The sequence below is a fragment of the Abrus precatorius genome, unplaced genomic scaffold (genome assembly GCF_003935025.1).
Source record: "Abrus precatorius isolate BTA unplaced genomic scaffold, Abrus_2018 Scaffold7, whole genome shotgun sequence".
Classification (NCBI taxonomy): domain Eukaryota; kingdom Viridiplantae; phylum Streptophyta; class Magnoliopsida; order Fabales; family Fabaceae; genus Abrus; species Abrus precatorius.
In genome coordinates this window covers 30,234,311-30,258,370 of record NW_020874417.1, presented here as the reverse complement: position 1 = coordinate 30,258,370, position 24,060 = coordinate 30,234,311, and the positions used below count along the sequence as shown (strand labels likewise).

The window sequence follows — 24,060 nt, the reverse complement described above, 5'->3', positions numbered from 1 at the left end:
TATATTTTTTCTCATGTAAACGCATTTAAAGACTATATTCTAAAATGAAAAACAAAAACTTGTTATTTCGGTTTGATGTTCAAAACCATTTTCCATAGGAGTCGTACAGTGTATATAGTAATGTTGTTGACATTAAAAAAAATAAAATGGAGGATGCTGAATTCCATTATCAATGTATGGTCATTGGACTGCAAATGATTAGGTAGAAGTTTGAAATTAGTGGGGCTGGGGAATAAAGTTTTAGTTTAAATAGAGGAACTGGGGAACAGCTTACATCTGAAATTGTTATGATATTCCGTGGTTTATCTTGATTTTTTTTTTTTTTACTAAATTTATATTATTTCAATGCTTTTCAATTAATGCAAAAACATTTTTTTCCCCATAATGTATGATGCAATTTGGGTTGGCAGAGTGGTATTTTTAAGGACTTAAACAAAATGTTCAACCAATGCCAGTATCCCATTATATTTTTTACATCTAAAATACATAATAAATTATATTAATTTACATTAGTAGATTTCATAGGTACGAAAATTCATCCATTCACAAATTTCTACTGTCCTTAAGCAGTTTTTGGTAGTTGTTGGTGAACACTTTTTATATTTTAAAAAACGTAAGAAAAAAAGTCAACGCAGCCGATATAGTTAGAGGGGAAATAAAAACGTGGAAGTTGAGAAAGGCAAAGAGTTTGAAACAACCATGACATTCCTCTACTCGTCAAACCATGGATTGCGAACGTGTAATCCTCAAACCACATACCAAACTAGATTTCATGTCGACAATGTAATATTTTATAAAATATCTAATATTTTATTCATTATTTAAAATATATTATCAATAATTAAATTAATTTATTTTATTCATATTATAATTTTTAATGAATAAATTATTATAAATTGTTTACAAAAGAAATAGTTTTAAATTTTATTTAGTTTTAATTTAGGGATTAAAAAATTAAAATATTAAATAAATTTATTAAATCATGTCAAATAGTATTTTTATTAAGTTATAATTTTATATAAAAATATTTAGACGAATTAATATCTTAAATATTTACAAGTTTAAATTCATGTAAAATATAAAATCTTGACGGACTTTCCTTCATAAGTTTTAATTTAACTAAGCATCTAAATTTTTTAAACTCATAAAATTTTCATTATTGAAGGTTATTAAATTTTTTTAAATTCACAATAAATAAAAAAATCAGAATATAAACAACTAAAAAAATATTAATAAAACAAATACAAAAAACGAAGTCTTAGATTTTTGAAACTTCAAATAAATAAAAGTGAAAGGGTTAATTATACTTTTGACAAAAAAAAAAAGATCCTCTTAAATATACCGAATGGTTCGCTACAAGTACCAAACAAAAAGAAGAATTTGATTAACAAATATACCATCAATATCTGTATTAATGAATTTATTTTTAATACATTGTCAACGTATATTTTTTTATATTTGTATCAAATCACGTACGTTGATATATTACTTACAAATTACATTTAATATCATCAATTCATCACAACACACTGCTGAATAATCAATTTTATATTTATGAGAAAATAAAGAAAGAAAAAAACAGATTAAAAGAAAAAACTACAAAGTACTGCGTAAACCAACGAATCCTGGATAACTATTAACAAGAAAGGCCACTAAAGACCATAAGTTTCCACGATAAAGTGTATATTTAAAATTTTTAGAGATTGGTTCGTACTTATTCACTACCACCAACATATTCATTCACTAAACAAAATTATAATGTAATATTTAAGATTAGCTGCTTTTAGCCCTAGAAAAACTCGTTTATGCTTATTTACTATTACTAATTGATTTATTTACCTTAAAGTGAATTAAAATATAATATATTAAATCTTTTAAAAAACAAAGGCATACTTTTAAAATAAAAAAAATACACAATAAACTCTAGTATTTTATTTTTTTTAGAATAGAAGAATATTGATTTACTCTTTTTTTTATATATGTACATTTTTTAAGAAAATAACGAAATTTCAAGTATTGAACGATTTAATTCTCATCTTACATTAAATTGGGATAGTCTTGAAAATAAAAGAAAATGTTCACACAAGTAATAGATTAAAAATAAATCTCATAATTTTTTTATGTAAGCTTAAATAAAGATGTTTCTAACATCTTACATATATTAATATAAGTTGCTATAATCCACTTTGCTTTTTAAAATGTTTTTTTTCCCCTAGAAAAACTAAGAATCTCCCTGCAGTCCACCACTTAATTAATCTGGGAGGCCAGAAATTAGCCAATATTCGAGTCATTAATTTTGGCACCTATTTTTTCCAACAAGGTTGGCACAGCTATACTCTTGGTGCACCACGTATGTAGTTGTGACATCCCATACACAAGCTGGTCAAATTAACATTTTAAATTTACTAAATTGTGTTTTGAGCTCTTTTTTTATATTGTATGAATATTTATTAATGAAGCATAACATAAAAAAACAATAAATTTTGAAGAAAGAAAAATTATTTAATAGTTAGAAAATTATTTTAATGACAATAAAAATGCAAAGTTTTAATGATAGAAGTATTTTTATTGCTAACTTATAAATATCTTATTATTTTAACATTGATTAGAATTATTACTAAATTAAAAGAGGAGAGTTTTTTTTAATGTGGATCTTACATAATATATATATATATCTCATTTCTATCATACTCGAAGCAAGTAAAATGAAAATTTATACTCAATGTACCTCTAATCTCTCTGGTTTTTTTTTTCACCCAATATTTCTGTTGAAATAAAAAAACATAACGTGTGAATTCTATCGCTCAAAAAGTCAAATCTTCTGTAATTGAGAAAACTCATATAATGACACAGTTGTCGCCTTCACAAGCTCTGCTGCACTACACGCAGGTGCAGCTTAACGCGTTTACCCACCTCAGCTCTTGAATGCTACTTCCCACTCCCAAAAGAGAAAAAACCAGAAACCCTCTTATGGTTTCCCTCTAACTTCTCAAGTTTCCATATTTTCCTTCTTCTTCCATTGTTTCAACACAAACCCTATTCCTTTTCTTCCATTCACCCAGTTCCTTTGGTCATTTTGGTAGCAACTGGCATGCCCTTCAAACTCTAATGCATGCACTCATCTATTTTTTTAAAAATATTTTATTAATTTTAATATTTATAACTAAATTTAAGTATCTAAAATAGTTTTTTTGGTTGAAATTTTTGTATATTAAAATATAAATTATAATGAATCCCCTTTTTGATAAAATATATTGCTATTATTGTTAGCTTAAATTAAACTCTAAAAGTTTATATTAACATTTTTCTTACAAGAATATATACACTTTTAAAAAAACTGCATAAATATGTTGTATTTTAACTGTGTTGTTTAAAATATGTGGGTGGTAGCAAATTATTTATACACTTCTTTTCTTGTTTACACTATTCGAAAATTGCAATTTTAATCTACTGAGAGAAAAATAAAAAACGATGCCGAGTATAAATTCTCATGCTAGTAGTGCATAATATCTAAGATATATTGGAAAATCCATGCCAGAATATCTAATAATAGAAAACTGTGTACCTGAAAGCGTTCAAATTGTGAATCAACCGAAAAAGTGCAGACCAAGAGTAGTTCCAGAAAATAGGGACTGTTCAACATGCTTCACTCATTTATGAGATTTGAGTCTCTGCAGTTCCTTCCTATCATTATAATGTACTTCATATTCCAAACATGGAATCTTGCCTTACCTGCACTCATCACGCTTCCCAGTATCTTGATTCATTGTATAAGTAAAAGTAGGTAAATTTCACAATTATTGTGAAGAGTTAACAGTGCCAGAGTTGTTACTTATACTGTTGTACGTTTCACTCTTCATATCAATTATTATCATTTTTAATCCTTATATATATCTTTATGTCTGCTATGTATTATCGAACATAAAACTATATTTTAGATATATTTTAATTTAATGTTGTTTCAGTATAGGAAAGTTATTTAAACTTAAATTTAATAAATACTTGATATTTGTGTAGATAAAGATTGAATGAATTAATTTTATTATCAAATATAGAAGAAAAACTAAACAAAACCGATACAATAAATTAATAAATAACTGTGTATTTAAAAAATAATAATAAATTTCAAATAATAAGGAATTCCCGTTTCAAAATTAGTTTTAAAGTTGGATATCGGTTTTATCAGAAGTAATTGCGGGTCATATCGATTTTAATTTAAAATAAAAATCCAAATCAATCGAAATATAAGAAGTATTATTAAAATTGATTATATCCTGTTACTAAAATTACAACTCGTTAATTTAATATAGTTTAGATCATGTTAGCTAGACATATTTAACGTGCAGCTCATTGCCAATTAAGGTGCATGCATGTCTCCTTCCTAAATCAAAGTCGCGAACTGGATTTTCTATTATCTTTATCTAAACAAGTTATAATGATCATTAGTTGCACTACTCTTTGTTAACAATAATTTCCATTTAAAAACGAAACTGCACTGTTTGAGGCAACACGTTTTAGAAAAATTAGAGAATGTGCGAACCATTCATAGACTCATTAATTAAACCAGGATGATTAAGATAATCAATCCTATGTTCCTATGTTATAAAAATTTAAATCTTTATTCTTGAACGTGACAACATCACTTAGTTTTGAAATTGGATTCAATCTTAGAATATAATAAATATTTTAATTTTTTAATAAAACCCTATTATTTTTGTTACTGATGTTAATTAATGTTACCACTGTGATCATTGTTACTCACTTGCCTCCATCACTGGCCACTATCGTATTCATAATTATTCTTAAATAAAAGTGTTGATAAAATTATCTAAGTTAGAATTTTATATATATATATATATATATATATATAATATTTCCACAAATTAAATATGATAATTATAATTACAAAAAAATTTCAATTAAAAAATGGAATAGGAATTACAATTCCAATTATATGCGCTAAACAGATCACCCTTGTCGTATTTTCATTATCTTTTTTATCACAACTAAACAATTATTTAGCATATAAAATTTTTAAAATTTATTTTTTCCGTATAAGTCTACATTGCTTCTATTTTTATTTAAAATAATTATACATAACAATTAATTATATTTAAATTAATTATACATATAAAAATAATAATAATAATAATTTTTAAAAGCTTGTAATTAATTATGAAATATTATTATTTAATTATTAATTATTTGGTATTTAAAAATTATAATTTATTAGATACCTAATTATTATTTGATTAAACATTAGTGTTGTATTTAGAAAAAAATTAGTTGAAAATATTATTATTATTATTAACATTGTTGTTCTCATTTAAAACTTGTAATTATAATAGAAATTTATTACTTAATTATTAACTATCAGTTTTTTTATCTAGAAATTAAAAATATACTATATAGTTGATTATTATTTAATTAAAAATTAATATTTTATATTTAAAAAATAATTAGTTATAAGAATTATAATAATGATAATTATTGTTATTTAAAGCTTGTAATTAATTATAATTTTTATTATTTAATTTTAATTATTACATTGTTAATTATTACTTTATTCGTATTTAGATATTGGGAATTCATTAGATAGTTGATTATCATTTAATTAGAAAATAATAATTTTTATTAAAAAATAATCAGTACTATTTATGCAATTATTCTTAAATTCACTTTATTATTAATATTTTCTTAAGATTATTAAGCAAATAACAATTTTACACAAGTCTAATACAAATAAAATTTATATAAAATTAAAATAAATTATTTTAACATTATACATACATATATATATATATATTAAAAAAATTAGAAAAAACCATTTTTTATAAATTCAAATGATTTAAAAATATAAATAAAATAATTTATAAATTTATTGCAACAATTGTTTAATTTAATTTAATTTATTAACTTACAAAACTAACTAATATTATACATATTTATTAAATATTTTAACATAATTATAAATTTAATTCAAATTAATATTTAAATAACAACTCCACACAAAAGTTTGATAGAAATAAATTTAAAGTAAAATTAAAAGTAATAAGTTTAAAAAAATTCATATATTAAAAGTATTAAATATTTGGAGATAATTATGAATTTTATTAACTCAAATTGCTGCAAATATTTTACAGAAATGCGTTTGATCGGGTGTATTTATATGGAAAAGATTTTCTAATAAAAGATTATACCAAAATCAAATTATTTAAAAATGAATGTCATGTGTTAGACGTCTATGGTGTCTATCGTTGCCACTACGAGATCTGAAGACATGCCATGATTCCATAAATTTAGCTTCTATGGTATCTAAGATTGCTATAAATAATACATAAAATACTGCAGACAGAGGAATTATTTAAAAAAAAAAAGAATATTATAATGAATAGTTTAAAGAAAAAGAACCCAAAATGTGGGTGTTAACGTATGATTATCCATATTTGAAAGTGAATGAACATGTGTCCATGATCTGACGCTGTTAACCTGCACACGTACATGTGCACTGAGGACGATGTCTAAGAGAGGGGCAGATAGGTAATTTGAGGGTGGGATCCTAAAACAATTAATTGAAAAAATGGTATGAGAAATCGTCCCTTCTCCACCAACCCCTCTTTTCCTCATGCCCCTGCCCTACCCTTCACCTCACTTACCCGTCGCTTTCCTTACTCAGACACTGAAACCCCATCCACGTGCCACCATCTCAACCCTCCCTTCCCATGATCATCCGACGCTCCCCTCGCTTTCTCAACTAACCCATCGGCTTACCCACCTACACTCAATGTCACCAACCAATCTATATATACCTCCCAATTCCACGCTCTCTTTTCTCAGGAAAATTTTCTTTTCCGACTCCCCAAACAAGATCGTTTTCCATTTTACCCCTTTCATCCCTCACAATCCCACATTTCTGCTTTTCTTCCTTTCCATTTTCCTCATCATTATTATTCTATCTTCCATCTATCCATCCACCTAGCATATAGCTTCGCGACACACCATTCCCATACTCACTCACCAGATCTTAATTCATTTCCCACCTCCTTTTCCAAGATGGAAAATTGTATCAATGGCATTGCCAATGGCTCCTTCAAACTTTGCAATGGCTCCATTTCCACTGACCCGCTTAACTGGGCCATGGCTGCTGATGCTCTCAAGGGCAGCCACCTCGATGAGGTGAAGCGCATGGTGGAGGACTATCGTAACCCGCTCGTCACGTTACGTGGCAAGACCCTCACTGTCTCTCAGGTGGCCGCGGTCGCCACGCACAACACCGCCGTCACGGTGGAGCTCGCCAAGGAGACCCGCCACAGTGTCAAGGCCAGCAGTGATTGGGTGATTGATAGCATGAACAAAGGCACTGATAGCTATGGAGTCACCACGGGGTTTGGTGCAACCTCTCACAGGAGAACCAAGCAAGGGGGTGCCCTTCAAAACGAACTCATCAGGTAATTAATTCATTCTTTTGCTAAACGCTTTGATTTATTAATATTGCTATTAAATAACTATCATTGCTACGCGTTATTGTTACATCTGTAGCTTGTGCTAGTTTTTATTACATTAATTGCTGGTTTTGCGGATTTTATTTTCAGTTTTTAAACAAAGATAAATGTTCAAAAATATCATATGCACCATATTAAATATTTTTATTTTAATAATAAACGTTAATTACTGTCTTTAGCATGCGACTAGTTAAGGAACTTAAATAAATTTATTATATATTTTAAAAATATTTCTTATTATTCTTTAATTAATGTTTTAATAACAGGGGTTATTAATACCATTAACTGAAGTTTTTTATGCTTGGGGGTAGGTGGGTTACCAGTGATCTGCTAGATGTAATTAGGTAAAAAGGTTGTGTCATGATTTGTAACTTTTTGGCCTTTTTGTTTGGTTTTGTAGATTTGACACAGGTGTGTCATCTTTCCTACAACTTTAGTCGTTTCATTCACTCATTATTAGCTAACATGATAAAAAAAAAATGGTTGTGGTAAGACTGCGATGTAATAATCGCATATGTAATCGAAGTAAAAAATTATGGGCAAGTTTGTTTGGCAAGGACAAGAGTATATAAAAAGAAGAAGATGAAAAACAGTTTAAAATGTGTATTTGTTTAAAATAATAAAAGATATATAATATGTTGTAAAAATATTTTTGAATTTTTATTTAGAATAAGCATTTTTTTTCCTTTCATCAACTATTGTCTGTTTTTTTAATCACGTGGAACACTGGAATGTGGATTAGCACAGTTATGCCACCGAGGTTGAAACAATTTACATGATTTGCCTTAAAGATATTCATTTTGCAAAAAATATAAATACTGTTTTGTACTATTAAAAAGATTAATAAAGAACACTAAAAATTGTAATTAATTCTTTTAAAACATTAATTAACAAGAGTTGTTGACTTTTAAAATATTTAACAAGATTGTTAAAATACTACCTTTGGATTTTTTCAATAAAAATAATTATGTAATTTTTATTTTAATTATATGAAATAAAAATTTGTTTTTAGATATCAGTTAACATTGGTACTACTGTAATTATATCTCTTATTTAATAATTTTTCTTCACTTATTAAATAGTAATTTTGTGAAAAGGCAACAAAAATAAAATTAAATAGCTATTAAAGGAAAACATTTTAGGGAAAGATATAGAGAAATTATAATTTATTTTAAAAAATATTTTTTTTGCATAATTTTGAAAAAAGAAAATAAAAGTGAGTACCTAAGATTTTATAGGCTTAGAATTAGAACAATTAGTGTTTTTGACAATTTTTTCTTATTTTATAATGTGAATGAAGAAACAAGAGAATTGCAAAGTTCTGAAGCATTAAAAAAACATTTTGTTTTGGGATAAGAATAGGACAATACTTTGTCCAAAAGTTAAGCCATGAAATCGATGTTAGGTAGGTGTTTATTGACGGAACAATCTCCTGCAAATTTAATTACTCAGTCAAACAAATAATAATATTTCTTTAATTTAATTAATATGGTTGGTTTTTATTGATAAGGTGAGTTTTGTTATTTTTAACTAATATATTTTATTAATAGTTATAAAAATATTATTTTGTTTTGTTTCTTACTATCAATAATTTGTATAGGAAGTAATGAAAGTAAGATTTTATTGATTTCTAGAGTTTTTTAAAAGATAAAATGATAATTTTGTAATAATTAATAAACATATATCAATTTGAAGATTAAAAAAACGTACCAGTTATATATCCAAGAGAGACTTGTGAGATTGAACCCTTGCAAGTTGCAATTCTCTTGTTTCTTCTTTCTCAGTACAAGTGTGTGGTCCACCCCATTACTGTGTGTTCTTTGGATATTTTTATACATTACTGCCAATTGACAGAAAGGAAATTTTTTCCTTTAAAGTGTATGAAGTATAAAGATGATGGTTACAGTAACATATATCTCAAACAAACATATTCTTTCAAGAAGCAATGCAAGAAAAAAAGACAAACTGGTCTGCATTAGGAGGACACTTGTTTAATAATTCTGTAAATAAACAAAATTTCCTAGTCAGAGAACAAAGAGATGACTCGTCATTTCTGAATTTTGCTTTTGTTGCTTTGTCTTTGAGTTTATATCATCCCATTATATGTTTATTTCAATATCCTATTCCTGTACCCCTCTTATACGTATGCTCGTGGCCAATAATAAAAGTAATAATAATAAAAGAAATCGAAAAGATTTGTATAACAGTGTTAGATTGGATGTTTAAAAGTTTACGATGTGACACGTAAATCAAAAGATAAGGCTATGAATTTTGTAGTTACAAAATGTTTAGTCATGAGTGCGCCGAAAATTCCACGTTGGACTTGATCCAGTGGCAGATTATTAATTAGTAACCGATAATGCGGTTGTTCCGTTAGCGCCCTTTATGTCACAACTTTATTTAATGTTTTATTGCTGTCAAAAATTGAAAGGAAGGTTTAACGAATTAATGCATGCTTAAATTATTTTTTCAGTAGCAATTTAATAGATTTTATTTTTATAAAGATTAGACAAAATATACTGATTTGTTTCCAAAAAGATGATATGGATAACTTGCTGATATTTATGCACAATTTTTTATATGTTCCTTTCAAACCTATTTATTATATAGGAGAAAAGAAAAGCAAATGACGAATTTATTTTTCTTTCTTTCATTTTTTTTTTTTATAAGAGGAAGGTATAAAATGAAAAGTGTAGAAAATCAAGAAAAATTCAATATTGAGTGGTTAAATTAAATGGGTATGATGAAAATACACCTGCTCGTTTTACTACCCGGGTTGGTAGCTTGTTGAACATAATATGGTTATTAATTTATTGAACAAAATTGTTTGACCTTGTACTAGTCACTTGAAAGATCAACCTTCCTATTTATGTAGCATAGTCACATGTTTCCTAGTTGTTTAGAATTTTACTGTTTGTCATATAAGATTCCTGCCATGTTCTTAATTCAGTTGACACTGACACAATTAGATAACTATTTTATTGCAACAGATTTTTAAATGCTGGTATTTTTGGCAATGGCACGGAGTCATGTCTCACCTTACCTCACTCAGCCACTAGAGCAGCTATGCTGGTTAGAACCAACACCTTACTTCAGGGATATTCAGGCATCCGATTTGAAATCATGGAGACCATCACCAAGTTTTTGAATCATAACATAACCCCATGTCTCCCACTGCGTGGCACAATCACTGCATCAGGTGATTTGGTCCCTTTGTCATATGTGGCTGGCCTTTTAATTGGAAGGCCAAACTCCAAGTCTATTGGACCTAATGGCCAAGTTCTCAATGCTAAAGAGGCCTTTCAACTTGCTGGAATTGAGAGTGGTTTCTTTGAGTTGCAACCCAAAGAGGGTTTGGCACTAGTGAATGGCACTGCAGTAGGATCTGGCTTGGCTTCAATGGTTCTTTTTGAGGCAAATTTGCTTGCTGTACTATCTGAAGTGTTGTCTGCAATTTTTGCTGAAGTTATGCAAGGAAAACCAGAATTCACTGACCATTTAACTCATAAATTGAAGCACCATCCTGGCCAAATTGAGGCTGCAGCTATAATGGAACATATTTTGGATGGTAGCTCATATGTTAAGGCTGCACAAAAGTTGCACGAGATTGATCCACTTCAGAAGCCTAAACAAGATAGGTATGCTCTCAGAACATCACCACAATGGCTTGGGCCACAGATTGAAGTTATCAGGCATGCAACAAAGATGATTGAGAGGGAGATTAACTCTGTTAATGACAACCCATTGATTGATGTTTCAAGGAATAAGGCACTTCATGGAGGAAATTTCCAAGGCACCCCAATAGGTGTTTCAATGGATAATACTCGTTTGGCAATTGCTTCAATTGGGAAACTCATGTTTGCTCAATTTTCTGAGCTTGTTAATGACTTTTACAACAATGGGTTGCCATCAAATCTAACAGCTAGTAGAAACCCAAGCTTGGATTATGGCTTCAAAGGGGCAGAAATTGCAATGGCATCCTACTGCTCAGAAATTCAGTACCTTGCCAATCCTGTCACCAATCATGTGCAGAGTGCAGAACAGCATAATCAAGATGTCAATTCTTTAGGCTTGATTTCCTCCAGAAAGACAGCTGAAGCAATAGAGATATTGAAACTCATGTCCTCCACCTTCTTACTTGCATTGTGCCAAGCCATTGATCTCAGACATTTGGAGGAAAACTTGAAGAGCACAGTTAAGAACACTGTAAGTCAAGTGGCCAAGAGAATTCTCACGATGGGTGTGAATGGTGAGTTGCATCCATCCAGGTTCTGTGAGAAGGACTTGCTCAAAGTTGTTGATCGTGAGTATGTGTTTGCTTACATTGATGACCCTTGCAGTGCAACCTACCCTCTAATGCAGAAGTTGAGATTGATCCTAGTTGATCATGCATTGCAAAATGGTGATAAAGAGGCAAATTCAAGTACCTCAATTTTCCAAAAGATAGGAGCTTTTGAGGAAGAGCTCAAGACCCTTTTGCCCAAAGAGGTAGAAAGTGCTAGAATCGAAGTTGAGAATGGAAATCCTGTTGTTCCTAACCGAATTAAGGAATGCAGGTCTTACCCATTATACAAGTTTGTGAGAGAAAGTTTGGGTACAACTTTGTTGACAGGTGAGAAAGTTAAGTCACCTGGTGAGGAATTTGATAAGGTATTCACTGCATTGTGTGAAGGGAAGTTTATTGACCCCATGTTGGAATGTTTAAAGGGGTGGAATGGTGCTCCTCTACCAATATGCTAGGATGGTGTTACATTATCAAAGCTTTTTTTTTTTCCTTTTTTTGTTTAAAGAAAATTTATTTTTCCTTTTCCTGTGATGCATGCTTTTATAAAGCTGCTGGACATGTATTTGAAACTGTGATAGGAAACTTTGTCTCAATTTCATATACCTTCTTTGTCTACAAACAATCAGGGTTTTTTAATTATAAACAAAATAGACATATATGAACAAAGGTTTAAAGTCAGAGCAACACGCAACACATGACAAAGATTGTTTTCTGCTTTTGTGAATCATTAAATCTTGCTTCACCAAACCAAATATTCTTCTCCTCACATCCCTTTTTCTTATTTTTATTTTAAAAACAGAACTTGTGTTTCAGTGTGTTTGGAAAGAGGTTTAAAAGAACTAATAATGTTGAGAGGTCAAAACACAATTATGCAGCACTTTAAACCGTAATTTGGTGTGATTTCGTTGTTGGACTACATGAATGTTTTTTCACATTGCGATTGTGGTTATAAGAGGTAAAATGCCTTCAATTTGGTTTGTGTATTACATGGTCATTGGTCATTGACTTTTTTTAATCAAGAAAACACGAAAATGCTACTCAATGAGAGTCCGGGTTGGTGTGCTTATTGACTCTTAGATGAATATTTTGTTATTATGATAATTTATTTTTTTTACTTTCATTGTGTGACTTTACTTAATATTTATTATAAATATCAAAGAATTATAACATACTAATATTTTTTATACTTAATAAATTGAGTTAATTTTTAAAAAAAATATTATAACAGACAATTTTATTTCACTTAATATCATTGTCAATTTCATTTATTAAGCATGAATAATAATATATGCCAAAACAAAATTTACTATTGCAAAGTACAACATAATTAAAAGAGACTTTTCAACATACTGTCATGCTTATCATCCTCAAAATTATAAAAGAAGTTCACTGATAATTTTATATATATATTTTGGAGAATTTCAAACAAAGCAAAGTGAAATCATGGCATTGTGTGTTTCATTGGTGCAATCAAAACACAAACAAACTCTTAAGTATGAAAATACATTCTATATTAAATATCAAGAACACTAACATCGTGTCTTTGTCATCACAAAATAAAAGTAAAAATAATAACATTAATTGTATAAATAAGTTACTTTAACAACATTAAAACAAAATGCACATTTAAGCACGAAAAGAACAGAAAAATCAAAGCAATTCTTGTAAGGATCTCAATCCAATTTCCTCTCATGTTTTAAGATCTCTTCTATTCACAAAATATTTACTCCAACCATCAATGAAAACATGACTTTTTGAAGAAGCCCAAAACTTGAGAAAAAGGGAGTGCATGCATGGATTGGGTGTCCACGTCCCAAATCACAACTTCAGTTCCTTTTTCAGTCTCAGCCTCTCTTTGAGCTTCATGACCCAAAACAGGTACCACCAAGTCTTCTACCAACTCTTTAGGTGGCAAAAGTCTACTCAAGTATCCATGATCACTCTGTGAGTTTTTTCTTGATCCTCCATGGGTCATCATAAAGCATCAAATCTAATGAATAGCCCCAATAATGTCTCTGTTCTGTTTTCCTCTTTTTGGCCTTTTCCTTCCATTAACGGATTCTTTAGTGCAAGATTTTGTCTAAGCCAAAGAATCTAAAGGGCAAGTTTGGCCCTTGCTACATGGGCACACACCTAGCGTCAAGTTAGTACAAATTTGATTAAAGACAGGAGTCTTAGAAATACTACCCATAATAAGAAACTAGAAACCCATGTGAATGGATAGTACAAGAGGAAAAAAAGAAAAGAAAAGAAGTGTACTTATAGAAAAGACATGTGATACTTCACTCCTTATAAATCTCCAACATTTTCTTCAATATAATTTAGGAAACTAGTTATTAATGAATTAATTAGTATCTCACACTTGATTTGACCAGTTTATGTTTTTTTGTCTACTGAGTAGTAGCTCTTAATGGTTAAGAAATTGAGTATCTAGATCATATCTACTAATATCTTTGAAATAATTAATGTCTCCTTTGATATATTTAACGGATTAAAATATATATTTGAATGAATATATTTTTTAAAATTTATTGTGGGTTAGTTTCTTAGAATAAGTATTAGTTTCTTTATTCTTGAAATAAATATTTCTTCATTATTTGAGGGAATCATTCTCCATTGATTTTTAATCTTTGTTCTGTTTATTAATTTTCACAAATAAATTTGAAATTTTTGTTTTCTCTCTTAGTTTGAGTCTTTGAGATAAGGAGATTTCCCAATGTATCAGAGAATTTAGTGGCACTGTCGATGCCACTACTACTTATCCTTGCCGATTTCTTACTATTTAGCTGTCTTCTATTTATTGTGTAATTTTATTGCACCTAATTTTATTATAATTTATATTCTTTAGTTTTTATAAAATATATTTTAATAGTCTTTTTATAAGACATTTTATAATTTTTATGAACCATTTATTATATTATTTTTGTCCTTAATAAATAAGGTTAGTGGTAATTCAAATTAAAATAAAAAAAGAAATTTTAATAATGAAGTTAGATTAAATTATGTAAAGATAAAACTGTTATGTCATAATATTTTTTTAAAAAAATAGAAAAATAACCAATTTTATCTACTTTTATTAGTTTATATAACTTATTTAAATATATATATATATATATATATATATTATAATTATAAAAAAATTAAACAAGAAGTTGAAAAACTTTACTGAAAATTTTTAGAAATAATTTATGATTTTTATAAATTTTTAAACTTATTTTAATAGATTTTATAATATAATTAATAAAATAAAATTGTTATAAATTATAAAAATAAATTTTATATTAAAAAAATTAAATAATAATTTAAAAAGATGTGCACTCAAAAGCGCATCTTAAATAGATTTCGAGAAAAATCATTACCTTATGTCATGATGTTAATTTTTAATTGAAAATATGAAATAATTTAACAGAAAAAAAACATATATATGTATTTTTAGTATGAAAAACAAATCACATCATATTTATTCAACTGAATTAGATTATAATTTGACAAATGTTGAGAGGATTTACAGATATTATTTTATACTTATGAAAAAGCTTATATATATTTAGGCTTCTTAAAATATGATATCTTTTTAAAATAAATACCGTATATTCTGCTGTTAATTAAATTAACAAGTTATCCACATACTACATAAGTATTTTTAAATTTAAATAAAATTTATTAATAAAATAGATTAAAAGACTAGTATAAATTTTAATTATTAATGATAAATATTTTATTATACCATATAAAAAACAAAAAAGATAAGATATTTAAAATAGAAGAGAAATTTATTAAAATAAAAATACATTTCTTTATGATATAATATGTCAAAATTATAAATTAAAATTCACTGAGATTACAATACTCTTAAATTTTATTTTTCTATAAAAGAAGTGTATCTTTAATTTTTATTAATTTAATCATTAAGTTCTCAATAAGTAAATTAAACCAACAATTTATTATAAAGCTTAAAAAACATTTACTACTTCATCAAATAACTTTCTTTTAACATACATTACACACACAAAAAAGACTTTTAATGTCAACCAAAAAATCATAAGCGAATGACCATCATTAAGTTAACCTAAAAAAAGTATACCAACAAACACTCGTTTCTGCTGTCTATTATAATTCGTTATAATCATGATTTTGACACTATCACTATAAGTTTCAGTGACGAAATTAAAAATTATTAGTAAAATACTTGTGTTTAGACCTATAATTTATCTTTTCCCCAATATAGGTTTCATTTTTAGTAACTTATACTCACAATTTATCTTTCATCAATATAACACTATAAAAAAAATAGTGGTGATTATTTATAATGGAGACATTTAACCATCGTTATTTTATAGAAAAAAAAATTGTGAAACATTGTGACGGCCTAAGTTACTCTAAAAGGTCACAGAGCAGTCAAGAAAAAGGATAAAAATATCAAATTTGATCACAATCCAAGGAATAAATATAATTAAACTTAAGTGAAAATTAAAAATGATTAATCAACAAATTTATTTGTGACTTTTAGAATGCAATAATAAACTTTAAATCATTGTATAGTAAGGATCAAGTCATTTATTATACGAAGTATCCATCAAATCCAATTTCAAGTATCATGCTTAATGTACAGCACTAAGCACAAGGTCGTACGTAAGCTTAAAAAGAACAAAGCACAAGTGAATTTTGGTACTAGATTTGATCATTAGTTGCAAATAAATTTCTTTATACACAATTGTCTGAAAACGTCTATTTTCCACTAATCCCTTTCTTTCTTGAGCCGCTGCCCTACCCTTCACCTAACTTACGTTTTGCTTTAACATTGACCAGTAAATAAGAACAATTATCTTCATACTTAATTATACAATATTTATATTTTACTTTCACCTTTGTTATTTTTTTTTATTATACAATAACTCTCTTTTTTTTTTAATCTTTCTTTCTTGCACGTTCTCACTAAACATAGATTGTGCAACCACAACTTTTCAGTGAACAAAATCCCCCGTTCAATAACTTTGATGATAGTATTTGAATGTACTAAAGATAAAGAAAAATGAAAAAAAAATACATATAAAAAGGTTAAATATAAAAATTAATTTATTATCATTTATTTATTTTTATCTAGAACACATGTGGAGACAATCTTATTCTAATTGAATAGAATTATTATTATATATAATAGAATTTTTTAATAATATTTAAAACAACTATAAAATTTAAATTTATAAATTAAGTTAAAACAACTCTTTACAGTTGATTGCTTACTTTATTAAATGATAATAATAATAATAATAATAATTACTGTCAAACATGTGAATACTGGCTTGTTCCAACTTTACAGTGCAATAACTTGGACCAAGTAATGCAGCTTCTACCTCCACCTACATCCCACGTGTTAGAAAGGCTACTCACACATGCACGTGCCACAGCCACCATTGGCTTACCCACCTACTCTCAGTGTCATCACCATACTATAAATTAAAATTTTGTTCCTCTAATCCAAACCAAAACTCAACTATAGAAAATATTAGGCTTTAACATTAATTGTTGTGCAATCATAAACTACAATCTTATATTTGTCCCTCTCTTCACCTTTCCATTTTGATGATCATTATAACTGCCATTTACGCAGCAATATAACATATAGCTAATTAGGGACACATTATGATGATGGAGCTTAGTAGCAATGGCACAAATGCTAATGGCTCCTTCAACCTTTGCAATGGTACCACTGACCCACTCAACTGGGACATGGCTGCGGATGCTTTGAAAGGTAGCCACCTTGATGAGGTGAAGCGCATGGTGGAGGACTATCGTAACCCGTTGGTGACGTTACGTGGCAAGGCCCTCACCGTCTCTCAGGTGGCGGCGGTTGCCACCCAACACGGCGGCGTCACGGTGGAGATCGCCAACGAGACGCGCCACGGCGTTAAGACGAGCAGTGATTGGGTGATGGATAGCATGAATAAAGGGTCTGATAGCAACGGAATTGGCAGAGGGTTTGGTGCAACCTCTCACAGGAGAACCACACAAGGTGGTGCCCTCCAAAACGAGCTTATTAGGTAATTATTCTGTTGAGCTTCCATGCGATGCCTACTCAAATAACTTTCAACTTTGATATGTTTTTCTTAAACTTTGTAAAAAAGGACTGATACTAATATGTCGAAATAAAAAATAATGTAAGATGAGTGTAAAAAAATGGAGTGTAAAAAAGTTGGATACCACAACTTTACTTGACCCGTATTTAACGTTATATTGCTGTAAGGAAAAAAGGAAGAAAAAGGATAATAATTTGATGCATGTTTACTTGGCCCGTATACTGATTTGTTTCCATTCAACAAGATTATCTGAAAAATGTATAAAATAAAAAACCTTGATAATTATGATTATTGTTATTGTTGCACAAGTATGTATGTATAGACGTGTGCGTGAGTATGTATTTATTTTATACAAATTTCTTTTAAGAAAAAAAGCGTATGGTAAATCTATCTTTCTACTGTTTTGTTTCTATTTTAATACAAGGTATAAGGGAAAGGTGTAGAAAATCCAAAACAAAGTTCATAATTGAGGTATTAAATCAAATTACTGCAATTGAGCTATCCACTCGTTCTGTAGGTTAGGACTAGGTTGGTGCTTGTTTTATACATACTCGGGTTATTAATGTACTATGGACATTTATTGCACCCATTTGTTTAACTTTGATGAGTCATTTGAAAAAATCCTTGTTTTTTGTGGTAAAAACAGGACAGGCAAGATTAGGCTTTATAAACAGACCTGTCCTGTAACATAATTATTACATCTGAGTTTGACCTATTACCTGTTAAAGGCTTTATAAACAGGTCTGTCCTGAAGCATGTTAAAAAAATTAATATTAATAAAAATATAAATATTTTATTATTAAATTAGTTTATATATTTTTCTAATTTTTATCTATGTTCTTAATAATTATTAAATAATTATAATAATATTTATATAATTTTATAAATAATTTTTAAAATATTATTTAAGTATTAATTATAAATATTTTATATTAATAAAATTTATATTTATATTTTTTTTAAATTTATATAAATAGTAAATATTTTAGTTTTATTTTAGAAACATATTTTGTTTGATTTAAAATCATCTTATATTCAACAAATAAAGTTATAGTAAATATATAAAATTGATAAAAAAAAAAAACATTCATACAGTTTGTTGAATCAATTAAAAGAAAATTATATGTTTTAAAAAAAATAAATTTAAACTTACTACAGTATATATATATATATATATATATATATATATATATATATATAATGACAATAATAATAACTATTAAATTAAAAAAATAACACTTATAAAATTTATTAAATCAGCTCAAAAAATTATTATATTTTAAAAAGTAAATAAATATCGTTATTATAAAAATTGTACATGATAAATACTTATATTATAAAATTCATAAATGCAGAAAAATAACATATGAGCATAGGAAGAATTATTAAAATTTATATTTAAATTAAAATAACTTATATTTCTAAATTTTTATCTTAATTAAAAAATATGTGATAAAACTTAATATAAAAATTTAAATTTAATGTACTATATATATATATATATAAAATGAAAACAATAATAACTATTAAATTAAAAAATAATTACAAAATATTTAATTTTATTTGTCTCATTAATTTGTTATTTTAAATTAACAAATAAATGTAAAATTAACTACACTATAATATTAATGTAATATAAAAAATATTACTGATTCAATAAATTAAAACACATACTTATAAATTACATATAAATTGATAAATTGACTAATAATTTAATTAAAACATGTGCAAGTTATAAAAATATATATTATTATATAATTTATTTATAATTATATTATTTATATTATTTGCTACATGGTCTGATTATATATATATATATATATATATATATTAATATATATTATAATAAGTTTTCTATTTTATTTTGTTATTATTTTTTTATAAATTTTTAGTTTCAAATAAAATATAATTCAGATTTAAGCAATCTCTATTTATTATAAATAAAAAAAATTATAACATAATATGTTAATATAAAAATTAAATAATTAAATTAATAATAATAAAATTAAGAGTATAAAAAATATGTTAATATAATTTTATTATTTTATTTTTAAATTTTATTTCGTTTAGTTTTGATTACATTTTATTCCTGTTCAAAGACTTAACTATTTTTTAAATTATTTAAATATAATAATTTATTATTAAATAAATTTATTATTTAAAAAGTGTAATCAGGTATAAATATTTTTAATTTTTAATATAATATAATTTCTATTTATTATAATCATAAATAAATAAAATTATAACATAATATATTAATTTAATAATAACAGAATTAAGAATATAAAAATATATTATTAACTAACTTTATTATTTAAATATATTTTGATAGCTCTATTTTTAAATTATAATATATATATATTTATTTATTTATACAAGCGGGCCTGTCAGGCTTAACAGGCTTTATAAACAGTTCAGGCCTGACTTGTTTACTTAAACTGACTTTAAAAAAAACCTGAGTATGATTTGTTTATTAAAAAGGTCAGGCCAGGCCACAGCCCCTGTCAGGCGGCCTGGCCTGTTTCCATCCCTAAGCACAATGTTAATTATTTAGAACTTATTAGTTATCATATGTGATTCTTATCCGTTGGTTATTTTAATTCAGTCATTGACACTGACACAATTTGCAATAGATTTTTGAATACTGGAATTTTAGGCAATGGCACAGAATCAAGCCACACATTACCTCACTCAGCCACAAGAGCAGCCATGCTGGTTAGGACTAACACCTTACTTCAAGGATATTCAGGCATCAGATTTGAAATCATGGAAGCCATCACCAAGTTTTTGAATTTCAACATTACTCCATGCCTTCCATTGCGTGGCACAATCACTGCATCAGGTGACTTGGTCCCTTTGGCATATGTGGCTGGCCTTTTAATTGGAAGGCCAAATTCCAAGTCTATTGGACCTAATGGCCAAGTTCTCAATGCTGAAGAGGCCTTTCAACTTGCTGGAATTGAGAGTGGTTTCTTTGAGTTGCAACCAAAAGAGGGTTTGGCACTAGTGAATGGCACTGCAGTAGGATCTGGCTTGGCTTCAATGGTTCTTTTTGAGGCAAATTTGCTTGCTGTACTATCTGAAGTGTTGTCTGCAATTTTTGCTGAAGTTATGCAAGGAAAACCAGAATTCACTGACCATTTAACTCATAAATTGAAGCACCATCCTGGCCAAATTGAGGCTGCAGCTATAATGGAACATATTTTAGATGGAAGCTCATACGTTAAGGCTGCACAAAATTTGCATGAGATTGATCCACTTCAGAAGCCTAAACAAGATAGGTATGCTCTCAGAACATCACCACAATGGCTTGGGCCACAGATTGAAGTCATCAGGCATGCAACAAAAATGATTGAGAGGGAGATCAACTCTGTAAATGACAATCCATTGGTTGATATTTCAAGGAATAAGACACTTAATGGAGGAAATTTCCAAGGTACCCCAATTGGTGTTTCCATGGATAATACACGTCTGGCCATTGCTTCAATTGGCAAACTCATGTTTGCTCAATTTTCTGAGCTTGTTAATGACTTTTACAACAATGGGTTGCCATCAACTCTAACAGCTAGTAGAAACCCAAGCTTGGATTATGGCTTCAAAGGGGCAGAAATTGCAATGGCATCCTACTGCTCAGAACTTCAGTACCTTGCCAATCCTGTCACCAATCATGTGCAGAGTGCAGAACAACATAATCAAGATGTCAATTCTTTAGGCTTGATTTCCTCCAGAAAGACAGCTGAAGCAATAGAGATATTGAAACTCATGTCCTCCACCTTCTTAGTTGCATTGTGTCAAGCCATTGATCTCAGACATTTGGAGGAAAACTTGAAGAACACTGTCAAGAATACTGTGAATCATGTGGCTAGGAGAGTTCTCCTAATGGATGTCAATAATGAGCTGCATCTATCCAGGTTCTGTGAGAAGGACTTGCTCAAAGTTGTTGATCGTGAGTATGTGTTTGCTTACATTGATGACCCATGCAGTGCAACTTACCCTCTAATGCAGAAACTGAGGATGGTCCTAGTTGATCATGCATTGAAAAATGCTGACAAAGAGGCAAACTCAAGTACCTCAATTTTCCAAAAGATAGGAGCCTTTGAGGAAGAGCTCAAAACCCTTTTGCCCAAAGAGGTGGAAAGTGTAAGGATCGAAGTTGAGAGTGGAAATCCTGTTTTTCCTAACCGAATCAAGGAATGCCGGTCTTACCCATTATACAAGTTTGTGAGAGAAAGTTTGGGTACAACTTTGTTGACAGGTGAGAAAGCCAAGTCACCTGATGAGGATTGTGATAAGGTATTCACTGCATTGTGTGATGGAAGTTTTATTGAACCCACGTTGGACTGTTTAAAGGATTGGAATGGCACTCCTCTACCTATCTGCTAGGATGCTAACTATCAATGTTGTTTTTTAAGAATATTTATTTTTCTTTTTTCTATGTAATGCATACTTTTGTAATGTTTGTTGAACATGTATTTGAAACTAAGGTAATAAGTCATTTGTCTCAGTTTTATATATTTTACTTGTCTGCAAATTCCCAAGCTCTGCATAATGGAATTTGGTGAACAACCAGAGCATATCTCAATGTTGGTAAGTAGAAGATCCATCACCATGAAATCATAAACAGAATAAAAATATACAAACAATGACTTAATGTCGAGTAACACACGACATGGAACAAATTATTTCCTTCTTTTTTAATTTGTTAAATTTTCCATAATTATAATTTAATCTTTAATATAATCCTCTAAACTTGAGTTGAAATGAACAGTGAGGGTTGTATGAAATGAAAATGATCTTTACACATTTGACGTTTTTAATTCATATTTTTTTATCGAATTTAAATACTTATATTATTTAGTAATTTTTTATAATTAATTTTTATTTTATAAAAAATCATAAAAAAATTTAATATATAATGTGAAAGAATTCTGTTATATCGTGTTACTAGATTTGTTACTCAAAAAATTGCTTACTCGTTGATTTAGTTTATTGATTATCAATTCTTTAGAACAATTAATATTTAATCCACTTTACACTACTTGAGAATGACTGATACACTTGACATTAGTTAGCTATGAACCATTACCCAAAGATAGGTTCAGTTTGGCGTGTGTTACCAGATATGGAGCATGAGCATTGAGTTATTGCGTTTTATTAGACATAGTCAACGTCTCTCTTGAGTCTCTCCACGTGGCCGTGTTGTCAAAATCAAATAATAGAACAAAGTTTCCTCGCAAAAAACCCATGGATGAATCACTGAAACTAAATCAACTCTGCTGCTTTAGTTTAGCTCATGAAATCCACCAAGGATAGTCCATAACCTGTTTATGAGTTTTTTTTAATTATTCTAATAAATTTTCTAGCTAAATTTATTAATAAGTTATCATATAAAGCCTTTTATATTAAGTTGTTTATTCAAATACTTCTTTAATATAATACTAATACACGAAAACTAAAAATGATGTTATGCCAAATCTATTGAATACTTGATGGTTGCACTTAACACGATTTAATTAAACGTTTATTCAATATTTTTTTATATAAGTATATTAGATGAAAATACTTGTGAAAACAATAAGCTATTTTTATAATTTTTTTTCTTGAACTCTTTCAAATATCTCTTCAGTTCTCTTTCAATTATGCTTGATGCACAAAATATATTTATGTGAAATCATGGCAGAAAATGTACAATTGAAGCTTATAGGAGCTTATTGGAAAGTTACATGTTCCAATAGCTAGCTATCATGATTTCTCTATGACTCAATGAAAAATTGCTAGCATACTAAAAACAGTTGAAGAAGAGCCTCGGATCCTGTACAAGATCACCAGCATTGTGAAGAATATTAAGGAAAATGTTCTCATTGCAAGGGATCCGGAGTTTAGAACCATTGGTAAATCCAAACACATCCTCTGCATGGTCCAGCAAGGCCAGGAATAGTGGATGGTTGAGTATGCCTACCTTGATGACAAATCTCTTGCAATCCTCACCAACATAGACAACTAGGTGACCTTTTGGAACATCTTTGGGTACGTATGAGTGTGATTTCTCATGCGAGGAACATGTAACAAATATGCAAATATGTTCCAAAATTGCACATTTTAGAAAATTAGCTCTTACCTTTCTGAATTTTGAAAATTCCCTTGCGCAGCTTTTGAGAAGTTTGACCTTCATCTTCATCACATGTAGAATTGAGAG

General features: G+C 28.3%; 2 protein-coding genes across 3 annotated transcripts; both read left to right on the top strand.

The window, feature by feature from the left end:
- Positions 1–2,496: 2,496 nt before the first annotated feature.
- LOC113872534 (phenylalanine ammonia-lyase 2) lies at positions 2,497–12,409 on the top strand. Of its 2 annotated transcripts, XM_027510160.1 has the most exons (3): positions 2,497–2,505; positions 7,123–7,448; positions 10,493–12,409. In XM_027510160.1, exons 2-3 carry the CDS (start codon positions 7,138–7,140, stop codon positions 12,240–12,242), a joined length of 2,061 nt encoding a protein of 686 aa, XP_027365961.1. In that variant the 5' UTR covers positions 2,497–2,505; positions 7,123–7,137; the 3' UTR covers positions 12,243–12,409. The 2 variants fall into 2 exon arrangements, with proteins under 2 accessions (XP_027365961.1, XP_027365960.1); XM_027510159.1 differs by lacking the exon at positions 2,497–2,505 and having other exon boundaries at positions 6,903–7,448.
- Positions 12,410–17,433: 5,024 nt separating this feature from the next.
- On the top strand, positions 17,434–22,247 carry LOC113872797 (phenylalanine ammonia-lyase 2-like). The gene is made up of 2 exons (XM_027510622.1): positions 17,434–17,828; positions 20,498–22,247. The coding sequence occupies exons 1-2, from the start codon at positions 17,434–17,436 to the stop codon at positions 22,245–22,247; spliced, it is 2,145 nt and encodes a 714-aa protein (XP_027366423.1).
- The last annotated feature ends 1,813 nt before the right edge of the window (positions 22,248–24,060 follow it).

Excerpts from the sequence above, each read along its gene's own strand:
- LOC113872534 (XM_027510159.1), top strand. The coding sequence starts at position 7,054 with ATGGAAAATTGTATCAATGGCATTGCCAATGGCTCCTTCAAACTTTGC. Across the intron at positions 7,449-10,492 it reads CTTCAAAACGAACTCATCAG|ATTTTTAAATGCTGGTATTT; the intron begins GTAATTAATTCA and ends TTATTGCAACAG.
- LOC113872797 (XM_027510622.1), top strand. The coding sequence starts at position 17,434 with ATGATGGAGCTTAGTAGCAATGGCACAAATGCTAATGGCTCCTTCAAC. Across the intron at positions 17,829-20,497 it reads CTCCAAAACGAGCTTATTAG|ATTTTTGAATACTGGAATTT; the intron begins GTAATTATTCTG and ends AATTTGCAATAG.